At 46.7% G+C, this 20,598-nt stretch overlaps 1 protein-coding gene across 4 annotated transcripts in view; it reads right to left on the reverse strand.

Moving 5' to 3' along the window:
• Nucleotides 1-20,598, reverse strand: part of IFFO1 (intermediate filament family orphan 1) — a 264,382-nt gene that overhangs the window by 37,536 nt on the left and 206,248 nt on the right. For all 4 annotated transcript variants that reach the window (XM_069650681.1, XM_069650677.1, XM_069650678.1 and 1 more), the window contains one exon: nucleotides 17,110-17,230. In XM_069650681.1, the coding sequence (XP_069506782.1) occupies nucleotides 17,110-17,230 (121 nt within the window). The remainder of the gene's footprint in view (nucleotides 1-17,109; nucleotides 17,231-20,598) is intronic.

Raw genomic sequence — 20,598 nt, forward strand, 5'->3', positions numbered from 1 at the left:
ATTCTCCTCTGAACAAGAGTACCAACAGCATCCCCAGACACGTGTTTCGGTCTGGTTGGACCTCATCAGTAGGGAGGAGCTGTGCCTCTCTAAGAATAGTGAGCAAGGGGTCCACGTCTGGATTCCCCTAGTAACTTAGGGTGAGACCAAAAGTTACTTGCATATGCAAATTAACAAGGGGGGTCCTGGGAGTCCCTCTGCCAGACATTAGTCCTGGTTGCGAGAGACTTACCCAGAGTCTTTAGCTCACTATCTTTCACAGAGAAGAAATATCCTAAACATATCAGTCTTTGTCCTGCCCTGGGGCAGTCCAGCACCGAAATGCTAGGCAATTCTCCTCTGAACAAGAGTACCAACAGCATCCACAGACACGTGTTTCGGTCTGGTTGGACCTCATCAGTAGGGAGGAGCTGTGCCTCTCTAAGAATAGTGAGCAAGGGGTCCACGTCTGGATTCCCCTAGTAACTTAGGGTGAAACATGTCTGGGGATGCTTGTGGTCTCGTGCAAAAGGGATGTGACCTAGCAGTTTGGGCTGGACTACCCCTTTGGGGGTGGGACCAAGCCTGATTTGCATATGGTTTTTCCCCTTTTGTAATGGCTTGGCAGGCGAAGAACGATGGTCTGGAGGGTTGCCCAGAGCAATGCCAGAGGTCAAGATTTATTCTAAACCTTCCAGCCATCAATTCTTTTGTTTTGCTATTGTCCCTCACTCTAATACATACAACAAATCTCATACAGGAATTATATGGCGGTTTCAACTTCATAAAATAACATACAATTTAAACCATAAAGAAAACAGAAATCCTTGTGTGCAGGGTTGGATCCCCTTCCCCGGGATCAATTCAGGATGTTTCAAACCAAAGTTCAATTGTAGGAATGTTCTTTTCACTAGTTAAGCTCCACTCCAAGTAGAGTACACAGCTATTTTCCTCTCGTATGACCTTCACTTGGCAATGTGACTACCAAGTTTTCTTACTCTTAAGACAATTGTTAAAGTTTTCACAGCCATCTGCTTGGCAAACCACAAAAGACTCTCTCTTCATAGATCAAGTTGAAAAGTTAATGTAAAGAGTTATTTTCTCAAAAACCATTCACTTTCTATCCCATTGCCTTTTTTCTCCATAAACAACAATGTAATCAGGATGGTTCAATCAGCAAGTTATACTTTAGTCAGGATGGTTATACAACAGTTTATCAAAAAACAGTAGTGGAGTTGAAACCTCTTTTCCACCAAAACCTTCAGAACCTTGTACCAGAGACACAGTACTTCAATATTCTTCTTTGTGGTCAACTCACCTGCCAGGACTAACCACTATTTGTCCCTTTCCTGGTGTACTCGCCTGCCAGGATAAAGCTCCTACTACTATGATTTGTACTCTGTGGTGAGGTTTGTTCTAAACTTTCCACACTTAACTCTTCAATGGGGGAAGTTAAACCAACAACAGCTTCTTGGGTAAGTCTTTTGACTTGCAGCACAATTGGACAACTTCTTTCACATACATGCTGTACAAAAGGACAATGATTATCACTTTGATCTATTTTCCCTAGGCAATGCAGGTCACAGTTCTCTCCCCCTTGATTCCTTCTATAAGGTAGGCTTGTCTCCTGCTGTCTTTGATTTCTTTTTGCACAACCTACTGGCAACATATATTACAACTTTCTTCCAAAAGGTAACTGGGACTGCTAAATTCTAATTTCCTTGGTGTTACTTTCAGCTTTCTTTGACTTTGGCAATGCGGGTTATACTGTCCCTTTATTGGACGTCCCTCTTTCGGAAAGTGGTATTCACTGTGCTTGTTTATTGTCCCCTTTTGGCTTGGACAATGCGTGTCAATATATCCTCTGATTCCATATCTCTTCTTCGGGAGATCACATTCGCTTTGCTCAGCTGTTGCCCCATTTTGGCTTTGACAATGTCTGTTACAATATTCTCCTGTTCGCTTCAATGTAAAAGTTTGTTATTCAAAACGTCTATGTATGCCCATAGGTTACCTCTAATAGGCCAACTCACCAGTATGTCCTGGCATCTCCGTTTGGACTCGCTGTTTCTGCTTTTTCCCACACCGGGGCCGTTCCGACATCTGACAGCTCTGAGTAGCTTATCTACGCCCACCCTGGCTGTCAGTGTAGCACTGTTTGCTCCATACGCTCTCTGGTGGGAACGTTTCACTGGAGTGCAAGGCAGGACACAGAGAGTTTCTCTCTCCTCTGGGACAGCCAGTCTTCACACTGTTTCCCGCTGCGCGTCCTCTGCATTAGTCTGATCCGCTGACCTCCTCCACTTTGCTTACACGGCGTCCCGCAAATGGCAATGCAGCGGTTCCAGCCTCTGCTACCTCCTGCTGCTTCTTCCACAGCTTTTTACTGAACAGCACATGACAGGCCTTTACATATTAAAAAGTCCCACTCAGGTGTGGGTCATTAGCACAATTAGACCACTTTCTATGGTTCAATTGACTCTGTGCCCCTCTCCCTCGTCTCAGTTCTAAGAGCATTATGGGACATGAAGTCCATAATGTTCTTAGTTGTTGTAGGATTATTTAATCGACTCTGTTTAAATGTTTTATAGGATATATTTTTAAGGGCAGGTTTTAAAGAAGGGAATGGTCTTCTCTTAGGTTTATCCAAACCTAATGTAAAATCATAACCACTAAAAGTAGTTGCAGTATCTCCCTGTTCCCTGTATACATCATGTTCATATTTACAAAAAAAAAGGGATCTCACACATCTCACCTTGAGTAAACCCAGGAGGGGAGGTATTGTGAAAGTATTTTAAAACTGCATTGTGAAAGTATTTAAAATTGCATTGTGAAACCTGGGCATTTTCCCCCTTATTCAGGACTCTCAGACTTAGGTGTGCTTTCTCCTGGTTTAAAATTGCATTGTGAAAGTACTTTACAATTGCATTGTGAAAGTATTTAAAATTGCACTGTGAAACCTAGGCCTTTTCCCCTTATTCAGGACTCTCAGACTTAGGTGTACTTTTTCTCCTGGTTTAAAATTGCATCGTGAAGGTTTGTGCCATTCTGTGGTTTTGACTTCCTAGCAAAGCATTCATGTACCTAAATTCTACCATTGTTTGAGCGCCTATCGTCTTGTCCAATTGTCTACTATTGTCTTGTCTCTCTCGGTCTCGTCTGCTTGCACTCCGCCCTGCATCCTTCCCTAGTGTACTCCCCTCGCTACCCCCTTCCTCTTCTCTCCTCTCCCCACCTACTCTATGGTGCTCTCTGTCTCTCCTATCTTTTCTAACTGCTTCTCTATCGACTATCCTATTCTCCTCACTAAATCTGGTAGGAAGAAGTTTAAAAAGGATATCCTGGTCTCCAACCCAGGCCTCCCTATCGCTGACACCTATACAAGTGCCTCCTCCAAGGAAACTCTCACCGACATCCTCTTTGTCGTTCCCTCGCCAGACCTATGGACTCTTCATATGGTCTCTGTGCTTTCTCCTCTATCTTCTTCTCCCATTAATGGTGGCACACGGTGGGAGGCCCTCCTGTCCTCCTTCGACTCCTCTAAGGCCATCATAAATGTCTACCTGAATGGTACCGTCTTGGTCTAAGGCCCTCAGGCCAACCATCTCCTCTTTGATAGATGCTTCCAGCGCCTCATCAATTTCCTTCCTTCACCTGCTGTCCCCTCCATTCCCTCCAAGGCTTCCGTGCCTCCCTCTGCTGTCTCCTCCTTGGCTACCTTGCCCTCACCTCCTTCCTCTTCTGCCCCCCTCAGGCTTCTGCTACACCTCCGCAGGGCGTACCTCTGATCTGTACCCCTCCCCGGAAGTCTTTCAAGGGCGGCAACCTTCTCCAGATTGCCACTCTCAACTCTCGCTCAGCTGTCAAACACTCCTCTGACATCTGTAGCCTCCTGGAAGAACTTGACCTCAATGTCCTCGGTCTCACTGAGACATGTTTCACGGTCAGCTCTGTCACAAGCTTTGACACTCTACTCCCTGACTGCTACAAGATCCTCTCCACGCCCAGGTCCAACCGTTCCACAAGGGGTGTAGCCCTGATCTTCCCAGAGTGGATTCCTGCCTCTGTCACTCCTACGCAGGTCTACTCCTCTTTCGAATGCCTCGTCTGCAGGCTCTCTCTCTCCTAGCTACTCCCTTACTGTGGCTACCATCTATCAGCCACCTGGTCAGATCTCCTCCTTCCTCTCTGAGTGGGCGGACCGCTCCTCTTCCCTCCTGGTCTTGACCGATCAAATCTTCCTTCTTGGAGACTTTAACATCCACCTGGATGCTTCATGTCCCTCCTCTGGACTCTTTCGCGAACTCTGAGACTCTCTCTCACTCTCCATCCTCCCCTCTGGCCTGACTCACTCTGTAGGGCACACTCTGGATGTTCTGATCTGTACAGACCTTCCCCTTCCTATCCCTCTCACCACTCCTCTCTCCTGGAATGATCACTTTCTCCTTTCCTCCCTGCTCACTCTCTCCACCCCTCAGGCCAAGCCAATTCCAGCACTGCCACCTACCTTCTCGGTTATCCAACCCATGAAGCGTGTGTCATTTGAGGCTTTCGCCACCACTTTCTCACCACCCTCTCCCCCCTTGGCTAACTCACAACCGGACACAGCCCTCTCCATGCTCCACTCTGATATATCTGATACTCTCAAAGTTCTTGCCCTTGTCATTAGGATTCGCTTGAAGCCTAAAGCCAAGTGCAACTCCTGGTATGACTCAGACCTCGCCAGCCTTAAACGCAATTGTAGGGAGGCTGAGAGGAAATGGCGTGCTTGAGGTACATCCTCTGACAACCTGGCCTGCCGCCTGCTCCAAAGGCAATACCAGCTCCAAAGGCAATACCGGCTCTCTGTCCGCACCAAGAAGAGAGCCCATATCCAAGTCTGCATCTCTGCGGCATTTAACAACTCAGCCAAACTCTTTAATATCTGCAAGGAGCTGGCCAACCCTGCTGCAGTCTCTACCTCCCCTGTCCCATCCCAGACCCTCTGCACGGCCCTGGCTTCTCATTTCATCTCTAAAACTCAGGACATGCTGTCCTCTCTCTCCTCCCCTCCCTCTGCCCCTCTACTCCCTCCTCTTCCTCTGGCCCTTCTTCACCACCTCTCCTCCCTCCTTCCCTGCCTTTCCCTTGTTCTCCCCAGACAAGGTTTCTAGACAAGTCCGATCTATGAAAGTCTCATCAAAACAGGTTCACCCCTGTTCCTCCAAAACCATCAAGGACCGCATTGACACCTTGACCCCTGCTCTGGCCGACTTTTGTAACCACTTCTTCGCCACTGGTGTCTTCCCTTCCCCCCTGAAACACACGTTTGTGCACCCTCTCCTCAAGAAACCCACAGCCGACCCCTCCTGCCCAGCTAACTATCGCCCAATCTCTATCACTCCTTTCCTGGGCAAACTCCTAGAAAAGCTAGCCATCTCACAGCTTAACCTTCACATGGAGTCTGTTGGTTGTCTCCATGACCATCAGTCTGGCTTCAGAGCTGCCCGAAGCACGGAAACTGCTCTCCTGAACATCCGTGAAGACCTGCTCTCCAACCTCGATTCCAACACCCTCTGTGTCCTCATTGTACTTGATCTCTCTTCTGCCTTTGACCATTGCCATCCTGCTCAACTGTGTCTCCGTGATAGCCTGGGTCACCGATCAGACCCTCGCTTTGCTGACCTCTTTCCTCTCTGATAGACCCTCCCCAGGGGTCTAACCTCTCTCCCTGGCTGTTCAACCAATACCTGGCACTTCTTGCCCACCGCATTGCTGCTCTTTGCCCTAACTATCAGTGCTTTGCAGATGAAACTCAACTCAATTTCAGGCTAGCTTCCACCAATTCTTCTCCTTCGCTCATCTCAGACTGTCTGCTATCCAGGAGTGGTGTGCCGCCAATGATCTCTGTCTTAATGCCAGTAAGACCGAGATTCTCCTCACCGGCACACCTGCTCCCTCCTTTCCTGTCACCCTCTGGCCGGCCTCTCTTGGCCCTCTTCCTGCTCCCACCCATGAGGCTAAAAACCTCAGGGTTACCTTCGACTCCACACTCTCCTTCTCTCCTCATTTTTCAGACGTCTCTAAGAAGTCACACTACCAGATGCATCTCCTCAGAGGTATTCTTCCTTTCCTCTCCTTCCCCCAGAATCTCACTGTTTCCAGAGCTCTGGTTCTTTCTAGGCTAGACCACTGCAACAGCCTCTTTCTAATCTGCCTGCTTCTACTCTCCGCCCTCTGCAACTCATCCAGAACAGGACTGCGAGACTTGTCCTTGGCCTCAAGCCCAGGGATCGTTTCTCTCCAGGACTGAAATCACTGCACTGGCTCCCAGTGACTGCGAGGATTAAGTTCAAAACTCTGCATTGTCCACAAGGCCTTCTGGGGGTGGGGGCCTCAATACCTTTAACTCTCTCTTCCTAAATATCTTCCTTCTCAAGCTCTTCACTCATCCGCCTCCAACTTCCTCAGGGTAATTCGCTTCTCCAAGCAACAAGTTCGTTTCAGATCTCTTTCTTCGGCTTGGGCCTCCCTCTGGAACAGCCTCCCTGCCTCCCTGAAACATGAGGAAAACATCTCTGGTTTCCGGAAGCACCTCAAAACCTTTCTCTTTGTTTCTGCTTTCTCTCCTCCTCTCCCCTGCTGAACTCCTGCCTGAATCTGCACTGTTCTGGTCACCTGGATACTCTATGATGATCCCGGGCCAAGGTCCCCTCACCCACCAGTTGCACCCCTGCACTGCCTCCCTGGCATCACCCACACTTCGACTGTTTCTATATCCCTACAGCTCCCTGCCAGCACTTGACACCTGATGTCTGCACTTACCCTTGCACTTGTCACCAGCTGGCCGGATTTTATTTATTGCTTTATTATTCTATTTATTTTACTGTTTTCCCATGTACTGCACTGCCCCCTCCCCTTTTCCCCCGCACCTTTCCCCTCCCCTTGCACTTGTGTGATCTCAATGTCACCTGGCCCAGTAAGATCGTTGTCTCTGTCTTCCCTCTGTTCCCCCTTCCTAGCCTCATCGCGCCTTGAAACACTTGTGTATAGGCGTGTTATAAATGTCACATCATATCATCCTGTGGCAACATGCCATCAAACACTCAGGAATGAGAAGACCCGCATCCTCAGAAGAGGAGAAATACTGCGCCTCTCCTGAGGGGGTCACCACATTCCCGTAACACCCTTCTTCCATTTGATCCTGGCCCCTGCCACCACCCCAAGGTTAGTATCAGATAGCGGATGCCTTTCCCTGGCCACATGGGAGGAGACTATAGGCTGGGATTCTGTGATGGCTCTGCAGGATTGATCACAATGGGGAGGAGGAAAGAGGATACCATGTGAAATTTGAGAGTTGTGGGGGGCTGGGGACCAAGTTCAGCACTCAAATGTTTTCTCATAACCCGGGAAAAAATTGGATCGGGAATGAAAGTGCATCACATGAACAACCAGGGTTATTTTACAAATATCAAGGGTTATTTGTAGTACATTACTATTATCGGTGTTATACTTACCATGGTTTTGGGGGAAAGTTTGTTTTAAAAATGTGGAATGTTGCAGCTACAGTGAGGTCGGGGGTAATGGGTGTGGCTGAAGACTATGGCTACTGGGTTACTCTAAGATAGCGAATGGTGCAATATGGAAAGTGGACATGGTCAAAGGCCGTGGGCCCCAAGGAAACCCATTTGTGCACCATGTCAAGGGATTACATTGAAAGGCTGTGGTTAGTGTGCCCAAAAGAAGCCTAGTGTTGTGGCCACTATTGGGGCAATATGTAGAGTGACCACGGCTAAAGGCTGTGGGTACTGGTGATTGACAAAGGCCATGGCTAGTGGGACTGGAAGAACGCTATTAGAGTAAGATGGAAAGTGGCCCTGGCCGCCATGTTGAGTGAGTGGGAAAGAAAGGTAGTGTTTTAAAAGATACAGTGGGCACGGCCGAAGGCCGTACTCACTGACCAGGGCAAAAGGCCTGGCTAGTGGGCCCAAAAGACATGTAGGGCCGTGGCCACCTAGTAGGTCAAAAAGAAACATTTTGGGGGAACATGTACAGTGGACACGGCCGTGACCCCAAGGCCATGGCTAGTGGCCTGTAAAAAAACAATGGTATAACAAAACCCTTGAAATTCACTGGAAAAACCTGTGAACATGCGTTTAGTTAAGGTGCAGTTAAGTTGTGCAGATTTAACCCTTGAAATTCAGCGGATGTGGGAAGTCATGGCCAGTTTAACTCGGCACGTTCCCACTGCAAAGCCCATGAGCACATACATTTTAGAATTCACAATGATATAAAATGGCATTATGGGGGAGGTAGTATTATGGGGGACATAAACAGGAGCCCGCCAAGTTAAGCTGGTCATAACTTCCCACATCCATTGAATATCAAGGGTTAAATCTGCACAACTTAACTGCACCTTAACTAACTGCACCTTCACAGGTTTTTTTCAAGGGTTTTGTTATATCATAGTTTTATCAAGTTACACTACAAGAAGCACATACAAGTTACCCAGAGTCTGCCAAGAAACAAATAACTTTGGGGTGTGCAATATATGAGTGTGTATATAAGGGATTTATAAAGTGCCAATCTAGCTGGTAAACATTTAGCACTGTACAAAGGGGACGACCTAAGGGGGTTACAAGTAGGGTGCATGGGTAGCAGAGGAGCTAGAATGGGTCAGGGAACTGGAAAAGGGGCGTGCAAAATCCAGAGTGGGGGTAGCAAGAATCAGTGTGTCACAAGTCTCTAGCCTTCTCACCTGTTTTTCCTGTTTGCTTGCGACCTTCTTAGATAATTTCTTTCGCACGGTCTGGGATTTGTATAAACCTGTGTGCTGGTCTTCAGTAGTACAGTAATCCAACTCTAGGATACGTTCAGATGTCCAGGACGGGAACCAGGAAGGAACAATGTCCGAGCTCGGAGGCACGGAACGCTGTGACCCGAGTGCAGGCGAAGATCCAAGAAGAAACTCGAAGGTAAGTTTGGGGAAAGGAAGGAAAGGAAAGGATTCAAGAAACCGGGAATCAGGATTCGGAAGAAAGCCCAGAGCGAACTACGGCAACACACGTCCAAGTACAGCGAGCAGTAGCGTTGAGACGCGAAGAGCCGCGGGGGCGTGTCTGTTTAGTAGAACGTTGAGCGTGGTGCGCAAAGACTGGCAAGCTGCGTTCCGTATCAAGCGGCCATGTAGGGAGGATCACGGCATTCAGTCCTCTATGGGTCAGGGACCACGAAGTCCAGAATGGACGCAGGCGACGGTTCATGACAGTATGCCTCCTCTGAAGCCCAGCTCCTCCAGGTTTGCCTGGATGGATAAGATGGTATCTTCGAATCAGTCTGGGGGCATTCATGTTTGACACAGGTTCCCAGGTGCGCTCACTGGGAGGATACCCTTTCCACTCGACCAAATATTGTAGTTGACCACGTCGGTACCTAGAGTCACAAATTCTGGAGACCTCGTATTCGAGTTGGTCATTGACAATTACTGGGGTAGATCTTGGAGCAGTTCAGGAGGGCTGAACATATGGTTTTAACAGAGAAGTGTGAAAGACTGGATGAATCCTTTTCTATGACTCTGGTAGTCGGAGTCGATAGGCCACTGGATTGACAATTTCTTTTATAGAAAAGGGCCTGTAATACCTGGGAGCCAATTTGTTTGGTCGTAGGTGACGGGGAAGGAGTTTCGAGGATAACCAGAATTCATCGCCTCTTGAATAGGAAGGCCCATGCCTTCTTTTGGAGTCAGCATAATGTTTAACGTCCCTTCGGGCCTTTTCTAGGTGTTCCTTTGCTTCTTTGTGCACATTGATTAGTGTTTCAATCCAGGAATCAACCGCAGGAACTGGGGTAGGATGTGGAAGAATGGATGGTAGGACTGAAGGATGAAATCCTTGACTACAGAAGAATGGACTGGTCTTGATGGCAGAATGATCCGAATTGTTATATGCAAATTCGGCCACTGGTATTAAGAGTGACCAATCATCCTCGACTTTTGTGGCGAAGCAACGAAGATATTGTTCCAGGGTTTGGTTTACTCGTTCGGTAGCTCCATTGGTCTGTGGGTAATAACCCGAAGACAATGCACGTTGGATTCCCAGTATATGACATAGCTGTTTCCAGAACTGGGATATGTACTGGGGTCCTCGGTCAGAAATGATTTTGAAAGGTAGCCCATGAAGCCGGAATATGTGTTCTAGGAAAATCCCAGCAAGTTCGGATGAGGATGGTAATTTGTATAGAGGCGTAAAATGAGCCATATGGGTGAACAAATCAATGGTAACCATTATAGTTGTGTAGCCTCTGGAAGAAGGGAGTTCCGCGATAAAATCTGTGCCAATGATTTCCCAGGGTCTTGTTGGTAGTGCTGATTGGAGCAGGAGACCTGCGGGTCTTTTATTGTCATGTTTGTCCTGATTGCAGACTGCACAAGTCTGGACATAGATCTTGATATCATCCTTCATCCTTGGCCACCAAAATTGTCTTTGTATTAGATGGAGGGTGTTGGTGATGCCACAGTGTCCTGAATGAAAAGTATCATGACATAGGCTTGTGATCTTTTGTCTCAGTCCAGGAGTAGAGATGACCAACCGATTATCCTTGAATAGATATCCGTCTTTTGTTTTGAGATCCCATCGATTGTTTCTCTTAAACTCCTTCCAAGGTTCAGAGGACTGATTTTGGATTTGAATATCCTCCAGGAGAGTAATTGCTTGAGCAACAAATATTGTGTTGGGAAACATCTTAGGAAAGGTCCGATCCTCAAGGGGTTCGTAATCAGGCCGTCTGGATAAGGCATCGGCTATGATGTTATGTGTTCTAGAGAAATGATGGATTTGAAATTGGTATTGGGCAAAAAAGAAGGCCCAACGGGCTTGGCGACTATTTCTACATTCTAGGGATTGTAGGGCTTGAAGATTCCGATGGTCCGTGCTGACTTGTACCGGGTGTTTGGCTCCCAGAAGGAGATGACGCCAATCAGTGAAGGCTTGACGAATGGCTAACAATTCCTTCTCCAGGACGGAATAATGAGTTTCACTGGGGGTCAAGGTTCGGGAGAGATAGGCAATGGGGTGTTCTAACTTGTCGCCAAGTTCCTGTTTCAGGACTGCGCCAATGGCGTAGTTAGAGGCATCAGTTTCAACAAGACAAGGTCTGTCAATGTCGGGTTGAGCTAGGATGGGAGCTTGTGTGAACTCCGACTTCAACCTTTCTTTGATAATGCGACGATAGGGTGCACAATCTCAGAAAATGCTGGTATAAATTTCCTGTAGAAGTTAGCAAGCCCCAAGAAGGCTTGAATTTGCTTTACAGTGGTTGGAACAGGCCAAGATAGAATGGAGTCAACCTTGGAAGAGTCCATTCCAATCCCCTTTGGGCTAAGAACGAATCCGAGATAGTGAACAGTAGATACATGGAAAAGACACTTCTCGGGTTTGGCCAGGAGCTTATGTTCACGTAGACGTTGTAAAACTGCCCTTACGTGCTCTTCGTGTTTCAAATGGTCCTTTGAGTAGATCAGTATGTCATCTAGATATACAATGACGAAGAGGGACAGCATATTTGAAAACACCCGATCCATAAAACATTGGAAGATTGCTGGGGCATTAGCAAGCCCAAATGGCATGACCAAGTATTCAAAATGGCCAAAGGGTGTTCTAAAGGCTGTTTCCCATTTGTCACCTACTTTTATACGAATAAGATGGTAGGCACCCCTGAGATCTAGCTTCCAGGATGTCTGAGATGAGAGGCAATGGATAACGGTCCTTGAGAGTGCATTGGTTAAGGCCACGGTAATCCAGACATGGCCTAAGCTCCTTGGAATCCTTCTTGGGAATGAAAAAAAGGGAAGCGCCCGCCGGTGACTTGGATGGTTGAATAGTTCCATTTTCCAAGTTGGTAACCAGGTATTCCCGGAGGGCCCTTTTTTCAGGTTCTGACAAAATAAACATTCTTCCGAAAGGAATTACAGCTGAAGGTTCAGTGTCGATGGCACAATCCTCAGGTCTGTGGGGTGGTAGAGCTTGAAAGATGGCTGTTGAGAATACATCTGTGTAAGCTTGGTAGGCCCTGGGAATCCGGATGATGTTAGAGACGGTGACTGGATTTTGCTGAATTTCTTGAGAGTCTTCAGAGGACTTTGGTAAGGTGTCTAGGGACAAACAGTGGGACATACAATGTTCTGAACCAAGAAACAAAGAGCCTGCTGCCCAATTGGTGTAGGGGTTATGCTTCTGTAACCAGGGCATGCCTATAACCATTGGATAGTGGGCATAATATTAAATGTAATCCTCTATTGGTGGTGGTTTATAGAAAGAAGAATCTCTTTGGTTTGAAGGGTTATGGGTCCTGAAGACAGGGGTCTCCCATCAATAGCTTCAACAGGTTGCATATCTCTCGTGTTTTGTGTGGAATGTTGTGAGTAGAGACCCAATCAGGATCTATGAATATACCCATGGCTCCGCAATCCACTAATGGCAGGATGGGGTATGATTCTTTCTTGGAAGGTGATAGGAATGCCTATAGAAACACAAGATTATTTTGTCCAGGAGAGTTCAAGGAAGGAATTGATGTGGAGCAGACACCTTTCTCCCGAAACTGGGCCCCATCTAGCAGACCAGTGTGAATCCGGCGCATCCTTTCTTGTGGGGTAATGGGTCCACGGAAGGCCCCCAGTTGCATGGGTTCTGGATCCGAGGTCAGAAACGCTGCGGGCTCTGGTCTGTATGGATGGTCTGTGGCAGTCTATTGGAACGTTGACTTAGACTTCTTTTTCTCTGCCTTTCTTTCCTGGATTCGAAAGTCGATTTGTAGGGAAAGGTCCATCAGGGCCTGGAAGGAGCTTGGGCAAGCTACCCTGGCTAACTCGTCCTTTATTTCTTCATTCAGGCCTCTTCGAAAGAGGGTGAAGCTGGCTTCTTGGGACCAATCAGCTTCCTTCACAAGTTGTTTAAAGCGGGTCACATAGGTGAGCATATCCTGGGATCCTTGTTGAAATTCAAGTAGTCCTTCTTGAGCACTGTAAACCTGCTCTGCACGGTCAAACATGGCTTTTAGGGCTTCCACAAACTCATCATAGACATCCAGGAGGGCGTCGCCCGAATTGACTAGGGGGGTTGCCCAGGTCAAGGCGTTTCCAGTGAGGTGTGAGATCATAAACCCCACCTTTGCTCTGGGGGTGTAAAAGTAGTAGGGCTTGAAGGTGAAGTGCACCAAACATGAGTCAAGGAAGGCACGAAGGTTCTTTGAAGAGCCATCATATTTGTCCACTACTCCTCCCAATAACACACTTTCCTTGGTTGCAGAGTCACGAGACAAGACTAGCTGCTTTAAAGCAGCATTCTCTGCCTTAAGGTTCTGGACTTCTGTGGTTAGTTCCTGCATACCTCGCATGAGGTCTTGAACCGCAGCTTCCATCTCTGTATCCATGTCGTTTTTTAGGTGTCTCAATCTGTCACAAGTCTCTCCCCTTCTCATCTGTTTTTCCTGTTTGCTTGCGATCTTCTTAGATAATTTATTTTGCACGATCTGGCATTTGTATAAACCTGTGTGCTCGTCTTCGGTTTCCAGCGTGAGGACAGTAATCCAACTCTAGGATACGTTCAGATGTCCAGGACGGGAACCAGGAAGGAACAATGTCCGAGCTCGGAGGCACGGAATGCCGTGACCCGAGTGCAGGCGGAGACCCAGGAAGAAACTCAAAGGTAAGTTTGGGGAAAGGAAGGAAAGGAAAGGATTCAAGGAACCAGGAATCAGGATTCGGAAGAAAGCCCCAAGCGAACTCTGGCAACACACGTCCAACTACAGCGAGCGGTAGTGTTGAGACGCGCAGAGCCACGGGGGCGTGTCTATTTAGTAGAACGTTGAGCGTGGTGCACAAAGACTGGCAAGCTGCGTTCCGTATCAAGCGGCCATGTTGGGAGTATCACGGCATTCAGTCCTCTATGGCTCAGGGACCACGAAGTCCAGAATGGACGCAGGTGACGGTTCATGACACAGTGGAGCAATGAGCAATTTGCAAGATGTTCTTTGAAGAGTAGGGTCTTCAAGACTTTCCTGAAGTGTAGGATGGAAGATCCCTGTATTATTTGCATTGGTTACTCGTTCCAGAGACAAGGTGCATAGCAGGGAAAAGACGGATTACTGTTTTTCTCCCTCTTACAGTTCTTTCTGTTCTTTGTTCTAAATGGACAGTTATCATTATTATGATATAATACAAGGGCCTGCTTGAGCACATCACAAGTCCATCATGCAACCAATCACTAACATCATCTAGACCAGGGTTGTCCAACTCCAGGCCTCGAGGGATGGGATCCTGATGGGTTTTCAGGACAGCCCTCATTAATATTCATGAGGAAACATTTGCATACATTTCAAATCATTGTATGCACATTTATCTCATGAATATTAATGAGGGGGATCCTGAAATCCTGACATGTATCCGGCCTTCGAAGCCTGGAGTTGGACAATCCTGATCTAGAGCCTTGTTTTGGCACAGTTGACTCCTCTTCTCATGAATATCTATCATCACACATCCCTACAACAACAACCACATTCCATCATTATCAGGTCTTTTGTCTGTACCCTCAGAATGTGTTTGCTTTAGTCTCCCTCTTCACCATTACTTCCCAACCCATCGCCACCTTCTCCCATCACCACTTTCCCACCCTTAGCCTTCTTTCTCCACAGACCAAGGTCTGGCAATGCCCTTGCGGGGTCATAATACGCTTAATAATCAGGCAGGTCTGGGCTCTGTAAGACCACTACAGTGGCGATGGGTGATGTGAAAATACTTGCTAACATAATATAACCTATATGAAGCAATACTATGAGGGAGACTTTTTTTCTGTCCAATGTGCACATTCCGCGTGTTACCCTTTGCACATCTTTCATTACATGGATTTGTTTTTGAAAACTCCACAGCTCTGCCACTTTGCCTTCCTAATCAGGGCGACAACCCTGCAACCTCTGTCCCTTTCTCAGCACCTCCCCCCGACCACCCACTGTCTCATCCCTCCTCATCCGAGGACACCATCAGAACCCCAGCCGCTCTGAACATTTCCCACCTCCCACTTCACGTCCCGAGTCTGCTTCACCCTATCCCCCCTGTCCTTACCACCTTGGCTTGTCCAATCCCCCACCAGCCTGACAATACCCATTGCAACTCCTCCCTTCTGCTCTGCTTTCCCTGCACATCCTATACAAGGGACTCCGGTGGAATGGACATTTCGCACCCATATGTGCAAAGTCGTATTTTCACTTTCAGCATGAGGAACGTTTTTTCAGTAGCATATAAGGGAGCCGAATCACTCCTATGGACTTCCAATTTTGGCAGATAAGGCCAGTTAGATAAAATGATATTCTCAGGATCCAACACTTTAGCTATATGGCGAAGCCAGGATTTGAGTCCACTCTGCAAATTAGACACTTAGCCGCATATATCCTGAGCTCTTGTTGCTAGAAACATTTCTTAATGTTTGCCTTTTAGAAATAATCTGTTTTATGTAGATGATTTAAGTGCCCAAATTACATAATAAACCCACCTGACAGATACATAAATACTTACAGAAACATGTTAAGCAGTAGGAGTTTGATTGTAGTGTCCCCCCCCCACCCATCTAGAATGGAGACTACAAGAATTGGAATGGAAACTCATGAGAAGGTTACAAATCTCTTCTGGGTACTGGAAACATACTTTCAAAACTTAGAGACACCGCGGAAAACAATCTGAGTGATAGGTTCACCTGCTTGTAATTATTGTTTGACACGGGCATGCAGAATAGGATATTTGATTTAACGAAAATTCAAAGTTTCACAAAAAAGCAAACCCCTTTTTGCGTGTCAAATCAGCAGAGACATGAAAATACGGAAGTGAGATTAAAAGGTATTTTTCTGTTGAACAGTCTTGGAAGACGGCACAGCGTTGGGTGCCTAACTGGAGCATTGCGCTGCTCTTCAAAAGCAAGAGTGTCTATCAACGTACTTATCCCCTAACAATTACTGTTAATAGATTATCAGAGACAATGATTAAGCCAGTGAGCCACCGCTAATAAAGAGCTTTTTATTTAAATGTGCTGCTGATGACGAAGAGACTGATTTTAAAAAGTATTTGTAAGGCCCCAGTGGGAGGCAATGATGAATTTGCTGCTGAAGATGTGTCCTGTGACCTGTCTATCACAGGCATCCTCTCATCACTAATATCCAGTATACATTACATTTGCTGAATGCCAACTTTTCCATATATGTTTCTGGTGCATTTTTTTGCTGTTTCTTTTTTTAACCACAAACAGGTAGATGGTAAGGTATATAGTTAGGGGAGTGTGCGGTTGAAGGGGGGTCTCCTCCTACTTATGTGGTAAAAGAAAGTGGACAAAATAATTCAGTGAAGTTGCCATTCTGTGAACAAAATGTGGGAAACATTCATAGAAGCAGACATCTTGGTTCCCAATCTGACACTTTTGGATTCTGTTTCAGGCCTTCTTTGGGACCACTAACTCCTTGCCTATTCTTCTATGTTTGTTACCCATATGCATTAAGTGCCTTGGACATACCAAAGATGGAAGCAATCCATCCTTTTTAGGGGGCTGAGGTCCATTCTATACCATATGTAGCTGGGCAGATAGCACAGTGAGCTAAGCGTTCACCGATGAAAACTATGCATAGCCTGCTGTAGCAGGTTCGAATCACGGAAGGGTCAACTGAGCCTTTCCTCCTTCCGATGTGAATAAATTGAGTACCACTCTGTGGGATAATGTCTTCTGTTATTGCAGCGCTCTGAGACCTATGGGTGTGTAGCGCTATAGTCATTATTATATCCCTTTTTGTGGCCTGTACTATTTTGGTTTGGTTTCTCTATCTCAGACCACAGGTACCTCCTTTGCTGCGTCTTCTGGTCCTAATCAGACTTCTGTGGAGTCTTTCTGAATTTGGAGTCTTTCTGAGTTTTGCTTTCCATGATTGTGGAGCTCGGCATTTCAGGTAAAGTTCAGGAATTATTAATGGAAGGAGTATAGTATTATGTTTAAATGCACATATCCACGTTATTTCATAATAACTTATATCTTAGATATTCGCTCCACTGTACAGGGTCCTGAGACCCACAGGCATAATGTGCAATGACAAGAAGCAGGAAAAACGGGAATGGGGTCGACCTACCTCCACCTGCACCTCGGCGGCTGTCATTGTGTATCCGGGGAAGTCTTCCCACAGCAGCAGCGTCTCGTCCGTCTCCTCCCAGGCCAGGCTGTCGCAGTCATCTTCAAAGTCGTACTCGCGCCTGCAGGTGAGAAGGACATACTCTGAGAAGGTGCGGTCTCAGGCGGGGTGTGGTACGCTGAAGCAGACACCCCTTAAGACCCCTCCTCCAATAAGTCTACCTGTAAGGGATGGTGTAGGGGTGCTGACTGTGGGGCTAGCATATGTCCATTACCAGTGGGGGTGAGGGGCGGGGGGTTCGTGGTAGTATAAGAGCACTATGTGCGGGTGAGGTTGTAGGGGTGCTGGCTATTAGCAAGTTATAGGAATGCTAGCTTTAACCAATAGTGTATGGGTGCTGGCTATTAGCCAGTTATAGGAATGCTAGCTGTAAGGAATAGTGTGGGGGTGCTGGCTATTAGCCAGTTATAGGAATGCTAGCTGTAAGGAATAGTGTGGGGGTGCTGGCTATTAGGCAGTTATAGGAATGCTAGCTTTAACCAATAGTGTATGGGTGCTGGCTATTAGCCAGTTATAGGAATGCTAGCTGTAAGGAATAGTGTGGGGGTGCTGGCTATTAGCCAGTTATAGGAATGCTAGCTGTAAGGAATAGTGTGGGGGTGCTGGCTATTAGCCAGTTATAGGAATGCTAGCTGTAAGGAATAGTGTGGGGGTGCTGGCTATTAGCCAGTTATAGGAATGCTAGCTGTAAGGAATAGTGCGGGGGTGCTGGCTATTAGCCAGTTATAGGAATGCTAGCTGTAAGGAATAGTGCAGGGCTGTTGGCTATTAGAGAGTTATAGGAATGCTAGCTTTAACCAATAGTGTATGGGTGCTGGCTATTAGCCAGTTATAGGAATGCTAGCTGTAAGGAATAGTGTGGGGGTGCTGGCTATTAGCCAGTTATAGGAATGCTAGCTTTAACCAATAGTGTATGGGTGCTGGCTATTAGCCAGTTATAGGAATGCTAGCTGTAAGGAATAGTGTGGGGGTGCTGGCTATTAGCCAGTTATAGGAATGCTAGCTGTAAGGAATAGTGTGGGGGTGCTGGCTATTAGCCAGTTATAGGAATGCTAGCTGTAAGGAATAGTGTGGGGGTGCTGGCTATTAGCCAGTTATAGGAATGCTAGCTGTAAGGAATAGTGTGGGGGTGCTGGCTATTAGCCAGTCATAGGAATGCTAGCTGTAAGGAATAGTGCAGGGCTGCTGGCTATTAGGGAGTTATATGAATGCTAGCTTTAACCAATAGTGTATGGGTGCTGGCTATTAGAGAGTTATAGGAATGCTAGCTGTAAGGAATAGTGTGGGGGTGCTGGCTATTAGCCAGTTATAGGAATGCTAGCTGTAAGGAATAGTGCAGGGGTGCTGGCTATTAGCGAGTTATAGGAATGCTAGCTTTAACCAATAGTGTATGGGTGCTGGCTATTAGCCAGTTATAGGAATGCTAGCTGTAAGTAATAGTGTGGGGGTGCTGGCTATTAGCCAGTTATAGGAATGCTAGCTGTAAGGAATAGTGCGGGGGTGCTGGCTATTAGCCAGTTATAGGAATGCTAGCTGTAAGGAATAGTGCAGGGCTGCTGGCTATTAGAGAGTTATAGGAATGCTAGCTTTAACCAATAGTGTATGGGTGCTGGCTATTAGCCAGTTATAGGAATGCTAGCTGTAAGGAATAGTGTGGGGGTGCTGGCTATTAGCCAGTTATAGGAATGCTAGCTGTAACCAATAGTGTATGGGTGCTGGCTATTAGCCAGTTATAGGAATGCTAGCTGTAAGGAATAGTGTGGGGGTGCTGGCTATTAGCCAGTTATAGGAATGCTAGCTGTAAGGAATAGTGTGGGGGTGCTGGCTATTAGCCAGTTATAGGAATGCTAGCTGTAAGGAATAGTGCAGGGGTGCTGCTATTAGCGAGTTATAGGAATGCTAGCTTTAACCAATTGTGTATGGGTGCTGGCTATTAGCCAGTTATAGGAATGCTAGCTGTAAGGAATAGTGCATGGGTGCTGGCTATTAGCCAGTTATAGGAATGCTAGCTGTAAGGAATAATGTGGGGGTGCTGGCTATTAGCCAGTTATAGGAATGCTAGATGTAAGGAATAGTGTGGGGGTGCTGGCTATTAGCCAGTTATAGGAATGCTAGCTGTAAGGAATAGTGTGGGGGTGCTGGCTATTAGCCAGTTATAGGAATGCTAGCTGTAAGGAATAGTGTGGGGGTGCTGGCTATTAGCCAGTTATAGGAATGCTAGCTGTAAGGAATAGTGCAGGGGTGCTGGCTATTAGTGAGTTATAGGAATGCTAGCTTTAACCAATAGTGTATGGTGCTGGCTATTAGCCAGTTATAGGAATGCTAGCTGTAAGGAATAGTGTGGGGGTGCTGGCTATTAGCCAGTTATAGGAATGCTAGCTGTAAGGAATAGTGCGGGGGTGCTGGCTATTAGCCAGTTATAGGAATGCTAGCTGTAAGGAATAGTGCAGGGCTGCTGGCTATTAGAGAGTTATAGGAATGCTAGCTTTAACCAATAGTGTATGGGTGCTGGCTATTAGCCAGTTATAGGAATGCTAGCTGTAAGGAATAGTGTGGGGGTGCTGGCTATTAGCCAGTTATAGGAATGCTAGCTTTAACCAATAGTGTAGGGGTGCTGGCTATTAGCCAGTTATAGGAATTATAACTTTTAGGAAAAGTGCAGGGGTGCTGGCTATTAGCGAGTTATAGGAATGCTAGCTTTAACCAATAGTGTATGGGTACTGGCTATTAGCCAGTTATAGGAATGCTAGCTGTAAGGAATAGTGCAGGGGTGCTGGCTATTAGCGAGTTATAGGAAAACTAGCTTTAACCAATAGTGTATGGGTGCTGGCTATTAGCGAGTTATAGGAATGCTAGCTGTAAGGAATAGTGCAGGGGTGCTGGCTATTAGCCAGTTATAGGAATGCTAGCTGTAAGGAATAGTGCAGGGGTGCTGGCTATTAGCGAGTTATAGGAATGCTAGCTTTAACCAATAGTGTATGGGTGCTGGCTATTAGCCAGTTATAGGAATGTTAGCTGTAAGGAATAGTGCAGGGGTGCTGGCTATTAGCCAGTTATAGGAATGCTAGCTGTAAGGAATCGTTTGGGGGTGCTGGCTATTAGCCAGTTATAGGAATGCTAGCTTTAAGTAACGCTGTAGGGGTGCTGGCTAATAGCAAGTTATAGGAATGCTAGCTTTAAGCAATAGTGTAGGGGTGCCGGCTATTAGCAGGTTATTGGTATGCTAGCTGTAAGGAATAGTGTGGGGTTCTGGCTATTCGCAGGTTATTGGAATTCCATCTGTAAGCAATAGTGTAGGGGGGCTGGCTATTAGCAAGTTATTGGAATGCTATCTTTAAGCAATAGTGTAGGGGTGCTGGCTATTAGCAAGTTATAGAAATGCTAGCTTTAAGCAATAGTGTAGGGGTGCTGGATATTATCAAGTTATAG

The sequence above is a fragment of the Ambystoma mexicanum genome, chromosome 3p (assembly GCF_040938575.1).
Source record: "Ambystoma mexicanum isolate Mex_15411 chromosome 3p, UKY_AmexF1_1, whole genome shotgun sequence".
Lineage (NCBI taxonomy): Eukaryota > Metazoa > Chordata > Amphibia > Caudata > Ambystomatidae > Ambystoma > Ambystoma mexicanum.